This window comes from Centroberyx affinis, unplaced genomic scaffold (genome assembly GCF_046629955.1).
Source record: "Centroberyx affinis isolate AG114_WGS23_722 - 3 ecotype Tasmania unplaced genomic scaffold, CSIRO-AGI_Caff_v1 ptg002601l_1, whole genome shotgun sequence".
Classification (NCBI taxonomy): Eukaryota; Metazoa; Chordata; class Actinopteri; order Beryciformes; family Berycidae; genus Centroberyx; species Centroberyx affinis.
Window position 1 is genome coordinate 1 of NW_027280801.1, and position 17,606 is coordinate 17,606.

The 17,606-nt window shown below is 42.1% G+C and overlaps 1 protein-coding gene across 1 annotated transcript; it reads right to left on the reverse strand.

The window, feature by feature from the left end:
- Positions 1-4,831: 4,831 nt before the first annotated feature.
- On the reverse strand, positions 4,832-7,628 carry LOC139656989 (ladderlectin-like). Its single transcript, XM_071534670.1, has 5 exons — positions 7,601-7,628; positions 6,430-6,536; positions 5,906-6,064; positions 5,032-5,143; positions 4,832-4,878 (listed from the first exon to the last, which is right to left on the reverse strand). The coding sequence occupies exons 1-5, from the start codon at positions 7,626-7,628 to the stop codon at positions 4,832-4,834; spliced, it is 453 nt and encodes a 150-aa protein (XP_071390771.1).
- Positions 7,629-17,606: the final 9,978 nt, after the last annotated feature.

Here is a 17,606-nt window from a genome sequence, read left to right on the forward strand (position 1 = left end):
CCCCTTCAGACCTTCCACATTAACATGCTGAAGAAATGGCACCCTCGCAATGTCCCTGCAGCGCCTGCGGTCCATTCTCTCTTCATTCGTGCTGTACAGGAAGAGGAGGAACCTGTGGAGCAGTATTTGCCTTGTCAAGAGGAGGGTAAGAGACTTGATTTCAACCATCTAGCAGATGAGAGGAGAAAAGAGCTCCTTGAGATCTTGCCACTTAACCTCTTTGTTGAGTCCCCAGGCAAAACCAATGTTATGTACCATCACATCACCCTGAAGGATCCAACACCCCTCCGGCAGCCAGTGTACAGAGTCCCGGAGCGCCTGTTGCCGGTCTTGAAAAAAGAGCTGGAGATGATGAGAGAGCTGGGGGTGATCGAGCCTTCCTCCAGTGAGTGGAGCAGCCCAATCATCCTTGTCCCGAAGAAGGATGGCACACTGAGGTTCTGCCTGGACTTCAGGAAAGTCAATGGAATCAGTAAGTTCGACCTGTATCCCATGCCTAGAGTGGACGACCTGGTGGAGAAGTTGGGCGGCGCCAGCTTCATCAGTACCCTTGACCTGTGTAAAGGCTACTGGCAGGTCCCCCTTACTGAGGAGAGCAGAGAAATCACAGCCTTCAGGACCCCCTTTGGTCATTTCCAGTTCACCGTCCTACCATTTGGTCTTCATGGAGCTCCAGCAACATTTCAGAGAATGATGGACAAAATCCTGGGGGGCACTGAATCCTTCGCTGCAGCATACCTAGATGACATTGTCGTGTACAGTGGTAGCTGGGAGGAACACCTGTGTCATCTAAAGGAGGTGTTGTCACGCATCAAGGAAGCTGGACTGACAATTCGCCCTGACAAGTGCTCCCTGGCAAGAGAGGAGGTCCAGTACCTAGGATTTGTGCTGGGAAAAGGTATGATCCGGCCTCAAGTGGGGAAAGTGGAAGCTATCAGGTCAGCTGAACGCCCCAGGACCAAGTCCCAAGTAAAGTCCTTCATGGGCCTTGTTGGTTGGTACAGCCGTTTCATCCCCAACTTGTCAGCACAGGCAGTGGCCCTGACGAACCTCACCAAAAAGAACCAGCCCAACAAGGTGCAGTGGACCGAGGATTGTGAGGCAGCATTTCAGCGCTTGAAAAATTGTCTGTGCACTGAACCACTTCTTAAGAGCCCTGACTTCAACCAGACCTTTACAGTTCAAACAGATGCCTCTGAGTTTGGAATTGGAGCGGGACTGTTGCAGGGAGAACCAGAGAACCTCCAGCCGGTTGCCTACATCAGCAGAAAGCTTAAACCACATGAAGTCAAGTACTCAGTGGTGGAAAAAGAATGCCTGGCCATCAAGTGGTCCCTGGACTCTCTGCGATATTACCTGCTGGGAAGGCAGTTCTTCCTAGAGACTGACCACCGGGCGTTGTCATGGCTGATGACCATGAAAGATACCAACTCCAGGATCACAAGGTGGTTCATTGCCTTGCAACCCTTCAACTTTGAGGTGCGGTACAGGAAGGGTAAGGAGAACTGTACTGCTGACTATCTCTCCAGGACGCCACAAGTGTCGTCTCCAGAAGGGGGGGAAATGTCACGGGGATGCCCGATGCCCTATATTAACAGCCAAACATTCCCTGCATTAACTTTCATTTCTTCACAATAGATTACATCTTGGCGCCATTAAGAGATGTTAGTTAAGTGTTACTGTGTTTTGGTTTTGATTGTTGGATTCATGCATTTTCGTCTGTCTCACTGCAGTGTTCCAGCCATACCGGGAGGCCTACCGGCATTGGCGTTATTTAATATTCCCGCCTGCATTGTTGACGTAACTCCGCAATATTTACACATCAAATAATTCATTCAAAAGTTTAAATAACGAAGCGGAGACATTTAATTATTTATCATGTTTATTGCAACAGTTCAGAAATTACTCTCACCCCGTGTATTTTTGTTCTCCTGCACTTGGCAGTTCCGGCTTTGGATCCGGAGGTGCGAAACGGAGGCGGAGGAGGCCAACCTCATTTGTAGAGAGGGGTGGCAGTGGAATGTGCCAAGTGTGGTTGAGAGAGGGGGGGTCCAAATTGATAAATGTATACTGCTATTTTTAATGCTTCAGACTGATAAAAAGGGTCATTGAAATTTATTATGTTTATTACATGGTTGTATCAATGTCATAAATATTGTATTGAATCAGACCCTTGAGGTATTGCTGTGTTAATTGAAATTAATTATGTTTTGTGTACGTAGGAGGGGCTTAGGGTATATAAGAGACCAGCACCCATGGGTGCCTGCTCACTCTGCCTCGCTCCAGCCAGACATGGGACCAGGACTGCTGGCCTATGAGCATAGGGCCCACGTCATGGGCTTAGCCTATGTTTAGGTTTAGTGCTAGTTTCTGTCGTGTCGTTTTTGTAATTTTCTCGACGCATTGTCTATTTCTTTATTTTTATTTTCAAAACATTTTTGAGTATTTTTCATTTTTTTTGGTGTTCTGACAACTGGACTTGTAAATACTCCACAATAAATTCCACGTGGTGCTATTGAAGCCTGCCTCAGCCTGTGCCTTCCTCTCCTATCCACTCGCCATCCTAACACAGTGTGTCCCACTGCCAATGACCCAGAATATCAGCTATCTGATCGAAATGTAGCAATTGTCATGGTTTGGCCATGACCTGCCTATGTGTTTCTTTCTGTGTTCCCTGCCTCCCTTGTGTCTCCGCCTCCTGGTTTGTCTGTCAGTGTGTAGTGTGGGTGTGGCTCCCTCTCTCCCCCAGCTCCTGCTCCCACACACCTGTACCTCATTTGTAATCACCCCATGTGTATATTAGTCTTGTTTCCCCAGTCAGTCTTTGTCGGTTCATTGTTCTGTATTGTGTTATGTTTGTGTCAGTTTGTGTAGAGCTCGTGTTTTTGGATTTCCTGTGTCACCTGCTATCTGTTCAATTAAACACCCAGTCCTGGGGTTTGATCACAACCTGCCTCGCTGTCCTGCGTTTTGGTCCTCACCACACCTCCCCGTGACAGCAATTCAATTCAAAAAGGGAAGGTAGCTGCTTTATTGCAGTATGAGGATGAAGGGCTTGATTTCCCGAAAACTTCCTCATCGTTCTGTCAAACTATCTCACACTACCGGTGAATCTTTTATACTAGTCATATTTTGTGGAAGTTTCTTTTCTTGTACACTAAAAAATCTGACTCTGTTCTATGTTACACACACACTGGATTGTGTTTGCTTTAAATCTAAAACATTAGAATTTGTCTCATCAACAGGAGCTGCTGTTTAGTTTTACAACAAACTTTAACTGTAACTTTCATCTTTACATCTCCCTTTTTTTTTTTTTTTTCTATTTTGTATTTTATTGAATTTCATGTATGCAGCTGTAACTTCATTTTTGATACCAACTGATGTGTGTTGAGAAAGTGTACATGAAAGTGCAAAAAGGTCATTTATCAGTTTTTGGGAAAACAATCCTGAAACCCACTGATTGATATTTTCAATAATAAAAAAATAATAATAATTCAACACTACTTCTAAACACTAATACTATTTTCTAAGCAAAGATTTCTTATAATTTACACAAGTTTCTTTTTCATGGTAGCGATCAATTTGTAAGAATTAGATCGCATGGTGTAAATCTCAAAGTACTGTTGTAAGGAAACATAAGGACAATTGTGTTTTATTGGCTTATTATAAAAAAGAAAAACAGCCCAATCAGCCATTCGGATAAGCCTTTATTATAAGGCTTAACATGAGCTACAGCCAAGGGATATAAAATGTGATGCTCGTGCTAAAGTAAAAAAATCTGAACTGTGAACTGTGGTGGATGAATCTTGGTGAGTGATTAACAGGAAACACTGAGCATTTACTTAGTGTGAGTGGAGACTGAATGCCTCTAATGATGAATAGATCCATATCAAAGTGATACAAGCATAAAGTTAAAATACTGAAACATGGACTGAAACTAAACAATAACTAAGATTTTTACTGATCCACCCCACAAAATGACCGTAATCTATCTGCAGGAGGCTGATGGGATTGTTGATCAATATCAGTGACTCAACTATTACTGAGTTTTCCAAAAAATAAAAATAATAATAATAATTTTTGGCCCTTGATAAGTGACATGTTATTTTGATAGTCCACTGTTGTCAGTTGACTGTCAACAAGACTATAAGGGGCATCTCAAGTGCTAATCAACAGACTTCATCAACTGAGAAACACATTCCAATGTTAAAATTGTGTTATGAGTCAATTGTCTTACTGTCCTATAACCCTAACTTTAACAAATTTTGTCATGTGTCTAACCTTAAACCTAAGCATAACCTTAAGTTGTGAGTATATTCTTTCACTTTGCCAAGCCAGTACATATATTGATTTAAAACCCAGACACTAGTTTCCCTTGATGTTGTGCGATTTATTACTGTGTTATCAGCCACTCTCCTTGACATATTTTAAGTCCGAGCTCTCACCACAGGTCCAGGTGAAAGAAGCAGACAGTAAATTTTTATGAACAGAATTTGAACCATAACATTGATCAGTATATTGGTTTAAAAATCAGATATCAGCCAGTCAGTGTGTCCCACTGCCAATGACCCAGACTATTAGCTATCACATGTTTTCAAGTAACAATTGGAATGTAGCAGGAATGTAGGTGTTTCAGTAAAAATACTATAATTATAGAATATAAAATTTGTCAGAGTGCACTGAAACACTGCAAAACCGCTCAGTCTATTAAAAACTCCCCCTTTAGACTTAACTGAAGATCAAGAACAACAATACTTGAATTTCTTTACTGCTTTACTGGTCAGCTTTTCAAACTAATAACAAATGTATCACCATTTGCTGTTCTCACTCCTCATTTCTTGGTTCCAGTGGCTGTTTGGGTGAGTTTAACAGTCCAGCCTTCTGGCACACACAAAAGGTAACTGAGTTCCAAAAATCACATCGTTCCAGCCTTTCTCCACTGTAAATTACAAAAGAGACAGTTTCTAGTTCAGATGAAACCAAAAATGTGATGTGACTCCAGATGTTAGAGAAGCGTGCTTGTTACTCTACCTCCATAGTTCATCTCAATACAGGGTTTTCTTCCTCCATAGTTGTTGGGCTCTCCACTGTTCCAGAGCTGATAGTCAAACCTGGAACCGTCGCTCCAGAACCACAAGCGATTCTGTTAACAGAGAAATTGAATCATTGAATCACTTCTTATTGTTGGTAACTTGCACAAAGTTGTGTTGAAAGTTGTGTTGTGTTGTTGCTGTTGAAATTGCCTGATGTATTTTGCATAGCGTGCTGTAAATTTGCTGTATCACACCTCAATCTGCTCCAAGAGACACCATCTATATCTACATCCACTTGACTGTCCAATGAGTTTTATTTGAATGAATCTGCAGAATAAATGTTGTGGGAAAAGACAATACACACCAAAGTAAATTCACGTTCAATTCATTCCATTCAGGAAGGGGATTTTCTAAAGAATTTAAAAACTTGACAATTTCTTCCCATAAAAAAGATTATTCTATTCAGTCTGTGCTGAGAATGAAGGCTCTATCATTGGTATGTGAACTGCACTTTTGATTTGCATTTTCTATGGGGGAAATTGAAGGGAGTTATCCCTAATTCTGTCATTCTGTCATTAGTCTCAGTGTAGGTAAGTGGGACAGAGGCTGAGAAGCTCTACTGCCTGTCTTCATCTTTGTTTGAATTCATATATTTGTCAGACAACTCAAAGACTCAAACGATCCTAAATGAGCGCTACCACTCTGAGACTAAACTTCAAGAGCTGAGGGGTCAGATCTGAATTTTGAGACTCCTGGGTGTATTTGCATGATACCAGATGGAGAAATACATTTGAACACGTCACACTTTAGCTTGAGGCTTCTGCACTCAACACTAGACTGGATTGATCTGAGTAAACAGATGAGTTTGCTACCTGAGCGGTATCAAAGCCACCGATCCAGGTTGGGGGGAAACCACCGCTGCTCCCCTTCACCATCTCCTGGATGAACTGGTACTCCTCCAAGCTGTGGATGGAGGCAAGGTTGGCACCTAAGGTCAAACAATGTTGTTGTAAAAGAAGAGAGAAACCACTCTTAATGCAGAAAGACACAGTTTTGTCTCATCAAGAGTCTGCACTTCCAAAACTTTGAATGCAAACTTCTGTAATAAATAAATATTGCACATATTTCTTCAATGGCTGTAATGCATTTCATGGTGACAGCATCAGCTGTAAAGTTGGCAGTTCATGGCAAGGCAACAGTCAGTCCAAGCAGATATCTGGTATCTGGTATTTTGTTCTGATATTCAATATCTTTATATCTTTATATTTAACCATGTTAACCCCCCTCCCTGCCCAATTACATGTATGTAATAATCCTTATTTATTTATTACTATTAGGTAAGGAAACACTGTGGTAGCCATTATATTTCAAGTGGACATATAGCATTTGGGTGTACCTCTGCCAGTATCCAGGTCTTTTGGCTGTTGTAGAAGATGAAGCATCTGGATCCATGGAAGCTCCAGCCTGCTGGACAGCTGCTCCTGGCAACCCGCTCCAGTTCTCCTATCAGAGAAAAGTGTGGACTCATTAACTGATGATCAAGGCCTGGTTTTCATAAATGTGTACATCAAGGTTAGATGTTGCTCTAGTCAAAACCAATGGAAAATTATTACCTTATTGATAAAATGCTTTTGGGAAACTGGGCCCCTGTCTGAAATGTAGTTTTTTTTTAGTTTTACAAGGACAGATGCAACCACAATAGCATTCCGCAAACAAATCCTTCTAGCGTTGTATCACAGTATTTCGTTTTTAATATCCATTGAGCAGATTGGTACATATGGGTTCAAATCCCTACAGGGAATTGAACCAGCATCTCTTTACCTTGACGGCAGCCTCCCTAACCATCATGCCAGCCTCCTACTTGCATTATCTTTTAAAGAGACATTGTATTACAGTTTGTGATATTTTCAGATCTCAGATTGTACAGCTGAGTCCAAACAACCGAAGAGAAGGAGAAGAACTTTAATTGAGTGTTTTGGGGTCGGATGAATTCAAGTCGCTGTCCAGGCTATTCTGTGCTCTGCTCTGCACTGGTCTCCACTTGGGGCTCTAAGGTAAGGTGAGTGTTAGCAGACGTAGCAGCAACAACACCATTAACAACAATAACAACAGGCATAAAAAGTATGAGACCCTGACTGCAGTGTTAACCAATCAGGTTTGAACAAACAACGGCGTTCCCGGATAATTAGCTGTGCAGTATAGGTTACCATGGTGATCTACCCCGGTTAAAAGTGAGCCGTGAGACCGAAAAGCCAGGGTTAAGCCCAAAGTTAGCTCGCTAACCCACTAAGCTCGCTTCGTGACACAAGCCCCAGGTGTCCTGCAATGCAAATCAAAGAATCAAAATATCATAAAAATCACTGATTTATTCCAGAGCAGCTGATGTGTTCATTTGTCATTGCGCAAGACACTGAACCTCTTCTGGAAGTGCAACAGCAGTCAACATGACAACAGTGAAATTCAATGGGGAGAGCAAGGCATTAAGACCGGCAGGGTTAGGGGTTCTATTCCCACTGAGGCAAAACACTCAATTAAAGTGTTTGAGTTGTTCAAATGATTTTACTAACCCTCAGTCTGGTTCTGATTCGCATCCATCTTCAAGGAGACAAGTGATCACACACACACACACACAGACACACAGACACACACACAGACACACACACACGCATGTGAGCAGCCTTATACACTGCAGTAGACTTTACTGGTTTCATGTCATCATCTAGAAAAGAGTGTGCAAAAACATTTAATGAGTTCTGTCCGTACAGACTATTGGATGTTAACTCATGTTAACTGGATATTCAATAAGTGAGCACCCATATTAATGTTTGATGTCATAATAATAATGAAAAATACCATAATATGTGCCATTTTAACTATAATGTTGCATGTATTACACTGTGCAGAGTACATGCAGAACAGAACCTACCACTTTAGTCTCTGTTCTGTCAAACATTAATATGGGTGCTCACTTATTGAATTTGACAATTACATACAAAGTAATTGGTTTAAAACAGTATTTCTACCGATTTAAAAATCTCACACTTTTATTTTGAAGCCTAAATGGCAAAACCGGAAGTCTTGTTTCTGGAGTTACCTATGGACTTTCCACGGTGCGTGCGCACACGTGATGTTTTTTGAAAACAACAGAGTGGGATTTCAGCTAAGTAATGGTGTAAATGTCGATCTTTTCAAGTCAGTTTGGGATCAGCTGGCTTCAGGAGACTTGGATTATACTGGACAAGCGGTATGGAGCCATTTTATGGTTATTTTCCGTTATTTTTTTAAGCCTGAAGACCTGAAGTCTGAAACGGTCCCCAGCAATGTCAGTTGTTTTGGAGAGCTCTGCAATTTACTTCACCTGGAAAGTGGAAGTGAAGCTTGTATCGACTAAAAAACTTTACTGGATTTTCTACTGGCATGGGGGTGAGTAGATAATGACTGAATTTTCATTTTTGGGTGGACTATTCCTTTAAGTTTGGTTACTTTTTTCAGCAAGGAATGTTCTGGAAAGAATTTCTTTAAGAGGCATCAGTGTTGTGTTACGATATGTCTTCAGAGTTCTGCTTTATTATATTTGAGAACGAATAGGCTGCAGTGGCAGGTCAAGTCTTTATGTACAACAGAACCATCATGGGAAACTTCTGCCTTGTCTACTGCTGTAATGATCTAGGTCAGTGGTTTTCGGCCCTGGTCCTCAGGACTTAGAGTCCTGCTGGTTTTCATTCCATCTAATCAGGGACTGAATTACACCTGAGACGCCAGGTGAAATAAAGTGTTTCAATAACAATGATATTAATTGATAAATGATAATTACAGAATATATAACTGAATATTTTTTTCAAAGTGCAGAGAAAAATAGCAAAACTGCTCAGTCTACAAATAATCCCCCTTTAGACTTAACTAAAGATCAAGAACCACAACAATACTTTTCAACATCTTTATTGGTCAGGTATACAAACAAATGACAAAAGTATCATCATTTGCTGTTCTCACTCCTCATTCTTGGTTCCAGTGGCTGTGAGTTCAGCAGTTCAGCCTTTTGGCACACACAGAGGTAAACTCAATGTCACATCTCTTATCGTTCCAGTGGCTATCCCCTGTAAATTACAAAAGAGGCAGTTTTTAGATCAGATGAAACCAAAAATGTGATGCGACTCTAGATGTTAGAGAAGTGTGCTTGTTACTCTACCTCCAAAGTTCATCTCAACACAGGGTTCTCTTCCTCCAGAGTTGTTGGGCTCTCCACTGTTCCAGAGCTGATAGTCAAACCTGGAACCGTCGCTCCAGAACCACGTGCGATCCTGTTAACAGAGAAATTGAATCACTTGTTATTTTTGGTAGCTTGCACAAAGTCGTAGCTGTTGAAATTGTCTGATGTATTTTGCATAGCGCACTGTAAATTTGTTGTATCACACCTCAACCTGCTCCAAGAGACACCATCTATATCTACATCCACTTGACTGTCCAGTGTGTTTTATATGAATGCATCTGCAGAATAAATGTTGTGGGAAAGGATTTTCTAAACAATTTAAAAACTTCACATTTCTTCCCATAAAAAGGTTCTTCTATTCAGTCTGTGCTGAGAATGAAGGCTCTATCATTGGTGTGTGAAATACGGGAGTTATCCTTAATTCTGCTGTCATTAGTCTCAGTGTAGGTAAGTGGGACAGAGGCCGAGAAGCTCTGCTGCCTGTCTTCTTTGTTTGAATTCATATATTTGTCAGACAACTCAAAAACTCAAACGATCCTAAATGAGTGCGACCACTCTGAGACTAAACTTCAAGAGCTGAGGGGTCAGATCTGAATTTTGAGACTCCTGGGTGTATTTGCATGTCACCAGATGGATAAATGGAGTGAAGCCTGCGAAGCTAGTTCAGGCAGACAAGTCGAGTCGCACTGCGGTCACGTGATACACACACTACTCATACAACTCTTACCAAGCGCCCCCCTCTAGATAAGGTGGTCTATTTAAGCTTCCCACACCTGCTAACACACTTTCGCATTGCCATGCTGCTGCTACACTGCTTAGACTGCTGGTTACTGCTGCTCAGTATTGCTGCTACTAACCATACATCATTTTATCATCTCCACCTCCACCCCAGTATCCACCTGTAGGCTCTGATTCTAGGTCTCCCCCGGGGGGGAAGTTCCCTATTGTCACTCCCTGCTCTCTTAGGCTAGCTAGGTGCACGCTCGCAGGGAGTGACAGGATCAGAGCCTAGACGCCAAACTAAACTCTGTGTATATATATTTGCATTCATTCTCAATAATCTGTTTACATGAGTTGGCAGACTGAAATACATTTGAACACTTCAAACTTTAGCCTGAACCTTCTGCTGCCAAAATCCTCTTCCCACGACACAGCCCAGGGCATCACGCAGCAAATTCAGGTCAGCCAGTCAGTCAGGTAATGCTTAGTGACATGTCGCTTTGTGAGATGGCCTCTAGAAGGCGTTTTTGCCTAAGAGATGGCCCAGGGCCCCGAGTCTCTTGACAGAGGAATGGGCCGGAACGCACCGCTACGTCATTCCGGGAGTGAATTTGACGACGTAACGTGCGTTCCGGTTTTGAAAATATAAATACAGAGCAGTGCCGGTGGTTGTACCTGTCTTAGGAGCTTAAACTACTGGCTCGGTTCGTTTTATGACCAAAGTTTTTCGGCTGGCCGGTGTTTGGACCTTCGGGCCAATCACAGCGCTTAAAAACGGAAAATTCCACTCATCCGGGATGCCGGGCGACTTTAAACAAACGCACAATCAAATGACAAGCACCGACAGTTTACTCTGAGCCGCGGAGCTGACAGGTTGTGTTGTGAAAATGTCGAGAAAGAAGAAACTACACATTCTTTCCTATTTTCAACCCAATGTAAGTGATAAAACAATATGTTCAAGTGAATTCAATTTGTTTCTATGAAGTAGCACCGTTATGAGCGAAGCTAGGCTGCTGTATTTCTGCCTCTCCCACCATGTTGACATTCCAAAACAGCCCAATGGATAGTCAATAATTCTGTCGTTTTTCCGACGGATCAGTGTGGCTGCAGCTAGAGGAATTCTATTCACGCGCCGTGGGCTGGTACAGGATCTGTACTTGTTTGCTATACAGATGTGTTTGACAGACAGGAAACACACTCAACACTAGACTGGACTGATCTGAGTAAACTGATGTGTTTGCTACCTGAGCGTGATCAGAGCCACCGATCCAGGTGTCAGGTAAACTACCGCTGCTCCCCTTCACCATCTCCTGGATGAACTGGTACTCCTCCAAGCTGTGGACGGAGGCAAGGTTGGCACCTATGGTCAAACAATGTTGCTGTAAAAGAAGAGAGAAACCGCTCTTAATGCAGAAAGACACAGTTTTGTCTCATCAAGAGTCTGCACTTCCAAAACTTTGAATGCAAACTTCTGTAAAGAAATATTGCACATATTTCTTCAATGGCTGGAATGCATTTCATGGTGACAGCATCACCTGTGAAGTTGGCAGTTCATGGCAGTTGGCAACCATCAGTTAAGCAGATATCTGATATTTTGTGCTGATATTCAATATCTTTAAATTTAAACATTTTAATGCCAATGTTCCATCAGGGTTTCCCTCTGAATTTTATTCTTGTCAGGGTGGTATTTACCACTAACTATCACTGGACTCACAAAATATCACTTTTGAGGATGAAATAATCGTAATTTATTTATTAATATTAGGTAAGGAAATACTGAGGTAGCCGTTATATTTGAAGTGGATATACAGCATTTGTGAATGAACCCCTTCAGGCCGTACCTCTGCCTGTACCCAGTTCAATGGGTTGTTGTTGAAGATGAAGCATCTGGATCCATGTGAGCTCCAGCCTGGCGGACAGCTGTCCGAGGCATCCAGCTTCTGTGCTCCTGGAAGAGAAAAGTGTGGATTCATTAACTGATGATCACAGCCTGGTTTCCCTAAATGTATCTTCATATTAAGGTTAGATTTTGCTCTAGTCAAAACCAATGGAAAAATATTATCTTACTGCTAAAATGCTTTTGGGAAACTAGGCCCTGGTCTCAAATGTAGCTATATTTTTTATGTTTCTTTTCACCTGGACAGATGCAACCGCAATAGCATTCTGCAAACAAATCCTTGTAGCGTTGTATCGCAGTATTTAGCTGATGGTATTGAGTTTTTAATATCCATTGAGCAGATTGGTACATATATATGGGTTCAGGGGCACTTCAGCAGTATTGTGCATTATCCCTACAGGGAATTGAACCAGCATCTCTTTACCTTGTAGGCAGCCTCTCTAACCATCATGCCAGCCTCCTGCTTTCATTATCTTTTAAAGAGACATTGTGTTACAGTGTGATCTCAGATTGTACAGCTGAGTACAAACAGCCAAAAATAAGGAGAAGAACTTTAATTGAGTGTTTTGGGGTCGGATGAATTCAAGTCGCTGTCCAGGCTATTCTCTGCTCCGCTCTGCACTGGTCTCCACTTGGGGCTCTAAGGTAAGGTGAGTGTTAGCAGAAGTAGCAGCAACAACACCATTAACAACAATAACAACAAGCCTAAAAACTATGAGAACCTGACTGCAGTGTTAACCAATCAGGTTGAGAGTCTAAAAGGGGGAGGCAGGTTCACTGTACTCCACTGTTTCAACTTTGAGGAAACATACTGATTGGCCTAAGGGGGGCCTGCATCATTCATGGGGGTCGACATGTTTACATGTTTAAAAAAAAGAAAAAGCAACCTGAGGAGCAACAGCAGCCAACATGACAACAGTGAAACTCAATGGGGAGAGCAAGGCATTAACACCGGCAGGGTTAGGGGTTCTATTCCCACTGAGGCAAAACACTCAATTAAAGTGTTTGAGTTGTTCAAATGATTTTACTAACCCTCAGTCTGGTTCTGATTCACATCCACCTTCTGATCGCTCCCACTGTCTCCTGCTGTGGAGGACAAGGAGACAAGTGATCACACATTGATCTCTCTCTCTTTCTGTCTCTCTCACACACACAAACACACAAACACACACACATGCATGTGAGCAGCCTTACCCACTGCAGTAGGTGCTACTGTCACGTCATCATCTGGAAAAGAGTGTGCAAAAACATTTAATGAATTGTGTCCGTACAGACTGTTGAATGTTAACTGATGTTTACTGGGCTAATTTGTCTATTTCAGTCCAGTGGCTTGGAGAAAAAGATACATAGATACATTCTGACCTGTTGCGTTGTCTTTGATCCTGTGTCCAAACTATTGGTTTAATCCGAATCTTTTTTTTTTTTTGCATGTGTTCAGGGATTTATCTTGGTGACATATTGCTAATTTACATAGTAACATAGTATTTACTGACACACAGTACAGGGACGACAGGACATAAAATATACAGTGAGGTGTACATCACTTTCCAATATGCATTCACAAGTATACATTCAGGTTACATTAATAAAAGATGACTCCACAGTTCAGTGTCATTACCTGCATTTCCTTTTAAAGCAAAGGTGGCGCAGAGAAGAATAGAGACGATCAGCATCATTTTGATGACACCCTGCACTCTGGCCAATGAAAAGACATATTTACTAAACTCATTGAGAATCACAGGTTTGATTCCTGCTGAAGAGTCGTTCAGTAACATGAAGCTGTCCCTGACCTCTGACCCCTCTGGTGACACGCATGCATGTGTCTTAGAGGGCGATACAAATTCATATTTAACAGTGAAAGATAAATATTAAATTACCTGAACACAAACACAGAAAATGTGCAGGTTCTACTGCGAGGTCTCAAAAACACACAGCCAAATAAAGACTGGACTTACTGTTAGGTCTGAAAATAAGAATCTCCTGAGTTTCAGTCAGATCTGGCCACAAAGAGAAAGGGGAGCACTAATATATAGCCAAGATCAATGAAACTTGTTTATTTTACCATCAGCTGCTAACTTGTGGTTTGTTCGATTTGTGATAAATCTGGCCCCATCATTGGTTGATTTAGTGAATCCGCTGATGTTCCCGTGTGTTCCAGTAAATACTGTCCAAACCTGATTACACAGTGATTTATTAAGACAAATTCTGCCAAAGTAAATGAAGGCAGAGCATGCACACACTCTCTAAGGGGAGGGGGAAAAAATTAAAAAGGGGCATCTCTTCCACCCACACCAATTCTAACTCAAATGGTTTGGGGAGGCATAAACACACACAAAGCTTAAGCAAGATTGTGTCTTTCAGTGGCATGGACACCTTCAAGTTCAAGTTTGTTTATTTATACAGCACTTTATCACAAGCATGTCTCAGAGGACTTTGCAGAGAATGAACCTAATTAGATCTAACTAAACAAAAATCAGTGGTGAACAAAATAATATAGATAAGTATAGAAAAGTATAGCGAAAAGCACAAGACAAGAGCAGATTTTAGCAAGACAAACAATCTACATATTAGCCTAACCTACCCGGCACCCCCAGCCTTAGACTCTAATGCACACAAGGAAAAACTCCGGGCGGGCTGAGGCAAAGAGGGATCCCCCTCCGGGACGACTCAGCGTGCAATAGGTGCCGGGCAAAAATAATGACAGAATCATGGGTAACAACAATGACAGGAGAAAACAGAGAGAAAAAAAGGAAAGATAGACAGCATGTGGCACTGAGAAGGGGCTGAGGTCAGCGCTAAAAATTCACAGAAACGAGGGCAGCAGTCGTAATTCAGCATCCAGGTGGGAACAGCAGCAGGGAAGAGGAAGGCTGGCACTGACAATGGAAGAGCCAGGGCAGCACCAGCCACTGCCAGGTAGAACACTGCAATGGCCTCAGTGAAGAGGAGAGAAAAGCAGCCGCGTACACACACGCACACACACACACACACACAGGAAGAGAAGAGAAAACAGCTGCACACAGAACACAGGGTCTGAGACAAGTCAGGTGGGAGCAGCATCAGGGAAGGGACTAAGGCCTGCGCCGACGACCACTGCGCTGCACCGGAGTCTGAAAAGGGGAGTGAAAACAGCTGCACACAAAACAATACAGTCGTTGAGACATATCCAGGTAGGAACAGCATCAGGGATGGGACCAAGACCACCGACGACCGCCAGGGCTGGGGCAGCACCTGTCCACTGGCAGCTAGAAACACCGCACCAGAGTCTGGAAACGGGAGACAAGACAGCTGCACACAGAACACATGGAGTAAGAACACATCAGGTGGGAGCAGCATCAGGGATGGACTAAGGCCAGCACCGATGACCGTCAGAGCCGGGGCAGTACCCGTCCGCTGACTGCTAGAAGACTGCACCGGAATCTGAGAAAAGGGGGGAGAAAACCAGCCGCACACACACACACACACACAGCTGTGCAAATGCAGCACATAAACCCAGACATATTTGGCCACAGACACACTCGCAGAGACAGCAAATAACACAGTGTAACCAGGAGGCAGCCCTCTGCTATGTTTCCCACGGCAACTTCCTATACAAGTACTATCTAAGCTAAGGTAGAAGAATAGACTGTGTCAATCCCATGCCAACACTGCTATGGTAGGTTGTATGATTGCGAGAATAAGAAGGTTTTGAGTCTAGATTTGAAGATTTTGACAGAATTAGCTTCCGTGACTGTAAGAGGTAGCTGGTTCCAGAGATAGGGAGCTCGGTAGGAGAACACTCTACTGCCTGCTGATTTTTTCTTGATTCTAGGGACAGTAAGGTAACAAGTGTCCTGCGATTGAAGGGCACGAGGGGAAATATAAGGGATGATGAGGTTGGATAAATATGATGGTGCAAGACCATGTAAGGATTTATATGCTAACAGAAGCACCTTAAAGTCAGATCTGGCTTGAATTGGGGGCCAGTGAAGGGAGGTCAGGATTGGAGTAATGTGGTCAAATTTTCTAGTTCTGGTTAGTATTCTGGCGGCAGCATTTTGCACGAGTTGTAGATTTTTTATACTGCAGTTAGGTAGGCCAGAGAATAAGACAATACAATAATCAAGTCTTGATGAAACAAAAGCGTGTATTAAGGTTTCGGCATCCGCCAGATTTAGCAGGGAATTAATTTTTGTGAAAAATGCTAAGGTTTTTAATTGTGGAACTGTGGGTAATTATACAAACCACAAAATTTTAAGTCTGCAGCAGAAGGCAGTTGGGTTTTTGGGTCAATGACTACCATCTCAGTTTTGTTGGTATTTAGTCACAAGAAGTTTTGTGACATCCAATTTGTGACAGCGATTAGGCATAATTCTATAAGTTGTGAACAGTTGTCAGGTCTAATGGGTATGTAAATTTGAGTGTTGTACAAGTAACAGTGTAATAAAATACCATAGCTGCGGAAAATTTCACCAACAGGTAGCATGTAAATGGAGAAAAGCAAAGGTCCTAGCACAGAGCCCTGCAGAACGCCAAAGTTAACTTTAGAGTGTTAAGATATCATATTTTTAAGTGAGACACAATGTGTTCTATTGGATAAGTAGGAATCGAGCCAGGAAAGTACAGAGTCGCGGATGCCAACATAGTTCACAAGGCAGTTTAGGAGAATATTATGATCGACTGTATCGAATGCCGCACTCAAATCAAGTAAGATAAGAACAGAAGAAGAGTCGGAGTCTGAGGCAAGGCCCTAAAGCCAGATTGAGAAGGTTTGAAAAGACTATTGCACGAGAGGTAGCCGGTTAGTTGGATAGAAACTATTCTTTCCAAGAATTTAGAGAGGAAGGGGAGATTAGAGATTGGTCTATAGTTTTTAAGAACATCAGGATCGAGGATTTTTTGAGCAGAGCTTTAATTACCACTGATTTGAAGGAGGAGGGCACAACGCCAGAGGAGAGAGAGGTGTTAATGATGTTGAGTAGGGAGGGGCCTAATATTGGGAGAAGTTCCTTAACCAATTTAGCGGGAAGAGACTGGTTGTGGATTTAGAGGAAAGTACTAATGTAGAGAAGGTGTCTAAGGAGACAGTCTCAAATTGGAAGAGTATGGTGGTGGTCTCTATGGCACCTAGTGCACGATTAAGAGAGGGATCAACACCCTCGGTGGGCTTTGATTGATTGATTTTTCCTGATGCCTTTAAAACCGCTGTTGTGAAACCGCTGCTGAAGAAATCAAATCTGGACTGTGGGGTCCTAAGTAACTACAGGCCCATATCAAACCTTCCTTTTATAAAGTAAGGTACTTGAAAAAGTGGTTTCTCACCAAATAAACAACTTTTTAAATGAAAACAACATTCTGAAGAAGTTTCAGTCAGGTTTCAGAGCCAACCACAGCACAGAAACTGCTCTCCCAAAATAGTCAATGATTTGAGACTTAGTACTAATGTCAACAGGGTCTCAGTTCTGGTTCTTTTGGACTTGAGTGCAGCATTTGACACCATCGACCACAATATTCTCATAGATCGTCTGGAGAATAATAATAATAATAATAATAACTTTATTTGTATAGCACTTTTCTAAAAGCAAAGTTTTCAAAGTGCTTTACATACAATAAAAACCCCAAAAGACAATGATGCAGAATTTACCACAATCAAATAAATAAAACAGTTGAATAATAAAAATAAATAAAATAACAAAAAAATAGGAATAAAAGGTAATACTGGGGATAAATGGATACAACTATAAAACGAACAGACATACAACTAAAA

Coding starts and splice junctions, on each gene's coding strand:
- LOC139656989 (XM_071534670.1), bottom strand. CDS start 7,628: ATGGATGCGAATCAGAACCAGACTGAGG. Junction 6,537..7,600: donor GAATCAGAACCAGACTGAGG/GTTAGTAAAATC, acceptor TTTCTCTGATAG/GAGAACTGGAGCGGGTTGCC. Junction 6,065..6,429: donor AGACCTGGATACTGGCAGAG/GTACACCCAAAT, acceptor TTCTGCATTAAG/AGTGGTTTCTCTCTTCTTTT.